General features: G+C 43.6%; 1 protein-coding gene across 1 annotated transcript; it reads left to right on the plus strand.

The window, feature by feature from the left end:
- Window positions 1-1,934, plus strand: LOC137821496 (uncharacterized). The gene has a single exon (XM_068626117.2). The coding sequence runs from the start codon at window positions 715-717 to the stop codon at window positions 1,747-1,749; it is 1,035 nt and encodes a 344-aa protein (XP_068482218.1). The 5' UTR covers window positions 1-714; the 3' UTR covers window positions 1,750-1,934.
- The last annotated feature ends 245 nt before the right edge of the window (window positions 1,935-2,179 follow it).

Consider the following 2,179-nt stretch of genomic DNA (forward strand, 5'->3'; position numbering starts at 1 on the left):
AATAATATGAGAAATATTTATTGAGTAAAATTGTACATTAATGTAAAAAAAAATGTGAATATAAAAAAGAGAAAGTGAAGAAGAGTATGCAGCAATGATGGTGGTGCCGCTTGGCCATGCCATGGTCCCCCATTAAGAATCACTCCAGTAGCACCTCACCAGCAGCCAATCACTCAGCACCTTCATCTTCATCTTCTCTAACATTTTTTTATAATGTTTTTCATTAGAGAAAATACATAAAAGCATTTCATTTGAACAGGAAAAATAGAAAACCGAGAAGTGAGCGATACATGAACAGACACCTGTCGATGTAAAAACCCTCTCTATAATATTCATAACACAAACCTTCCCCTGTAAATGAGTTCTGCTGCCACGCTCTCTCAATGTTCTTCTCTTCCTTAGTCTTTCCGCCGCCGTTAGGTTTTTCCTCCCATCTTCCTCTGCACCACACCATACCCCAAAGCTGCTTAATTAAGACATGAATTGCTGAAAAACCATCACCATGATGACACCTATTGTTTCCTCTCATCAACCCTCTTTTTTTTCCCAATAAATGTTTCACCCTCGCTCTCAAATCTCCCTCTGCAAGAACAAAAAAGTAAAATCAAACACTTCGTCCTTTTTAGTACCAGTAACCTTGACACCCCCGACCTTGTCTTTTACTAAAGGAAAAGGAAAGCAAACCCTTCCCTTAAATTCTCCGAAGTGGCGAAGATGAGTTTGGGCACGGCAGAGGACGATCCGGGTTCTGAAATCCACATCCCGGCGGAGATTGACTGGCACATGTTGGATAAGTCCAAGTTTTTCTACCTCGGCGCCGCCTTATTCTCCGGCGTTTCCTTCACGCTCTACCCCATGGTCGTGTTGAAGACGCGCCAGCAGGTCTCCTCCGCGCGCTTCTCCTGCCTCAACATGTCCTGCGCCATTATGCGCTACGAGGGTCTCAGAGGCTTCTACAAAGGCTTCGGCACTTCCCTCATGGGCACCGTCCCCGCGCGGGCGCTCTACATGGCCTCGCTTGAAGTCACAAAAAGTAACGTCGGGACTGCCTTTCTCGAATTGGGGTTCTCCGAGACGACGGCTGTGGCGGTGGCTAATGCCGCCGCGGGTGTCACTTCCGCCATGGCGGCGCAGCTGGTGTGGACTCCCGTGGATGTCGTCAGTCAACGGCTCATGGTTCAGGGGAGCGCAGGGAGTAAAAACATTCTGGCTAATCATAATTACGAGAGTTACAGAAACGGGTTTGATGCCTTTAGGAAGATTCTGTGTGCTGATGGAGCAAGAGGGTTCTACAGAGGGTTTGGGATTTCGATATTGACATATGCTCCTTCCAATGCGGTTTGGTGGACTTCTTATTCCATGGTTCACAGACTCATTTGGGGTGCTTTTGGTTCCTACATGAGTAAGGGTAAAACTGAAAGCAGTGATAATTTGAGTGGTTTCAGGCCTAATTCAAAGACAGTAGTGGCGGTTCAAGGGTTAAGTGCGGTTATGGCTAGTGGGGTATCTGCAATTGTGACAATGCCTCTTGATACCATTAAGACAAGGTTGCAGGTGTTGGACAGTGAAGAGCATGGGAGAAGAAGGCCTCTAACTTTTGTTCAGACGGTGAGGAATTTGGTGAAGGAAGGTGGATTGCCTGCATGTTACAGAGGATTGGGACCAAGATGGGCTTCCATGTCATTATCTGCTACAACTATGATTACTACTTACGAGTTTTTGAAAAGAATGTCTACCAAGAGTCCATAGAATTGGAATGCATGACAGACCAACCAACTAAAAGATTGTTAGGGATTAAGAATTAGGATCACTTGTTTCCTTGCTCCCAATTTTCTTTCTAGTTTGTATTAGTGGACCTTATCTGTATATGGAACCTTTTTTCTTTAAATTTCTTTGGATCTTTTACCAAATACAATACCTATGATTTTCACTTATTTTGAAGACTTGTCTTTTGGATTTTAGAAGTATTGTTCTTTAGTTTACACCCTTGAGGATGCGGTGAATGGGGCTCTGGCCTTTGCAGATTGCAGGAGACGTGGTAGAGAGACTAGAGTCATGGATCCAGTGAAATTGTCCTTCTAAGTTATGTATTTTAGTTTTATTTTATTGTCTGCTTTGCTTTATATTTACACTACCCAAAATTCATTATTCTATGAGAGTAAATAAGCTAAAATGTAAG

Source organism: Phaseolus vulgaris, chromosome 9, assembly GCF_051622355.1.
Source record: "Phaseolus vulgaris cultivar YP4 chromosome 9, ASM5162235v1, whole genome shotgun sequence".
Lineage (NCBI taxonomy): Eukaryota > Viridiplantae > Streptophyta > Magnoliopsida > Fabales > Fabaceae > Phaseolus > Phaseolus vulgaris.

Excerpts from the sequence above, each read along its gene's own strand:
- LOC137821496 (XM_068626117.2), top strand. The coding sequence starts at position 715 with ATGAGTTTGGGCACGGCAGAGGACGATCCGGGTTCTGAAATCCACATC.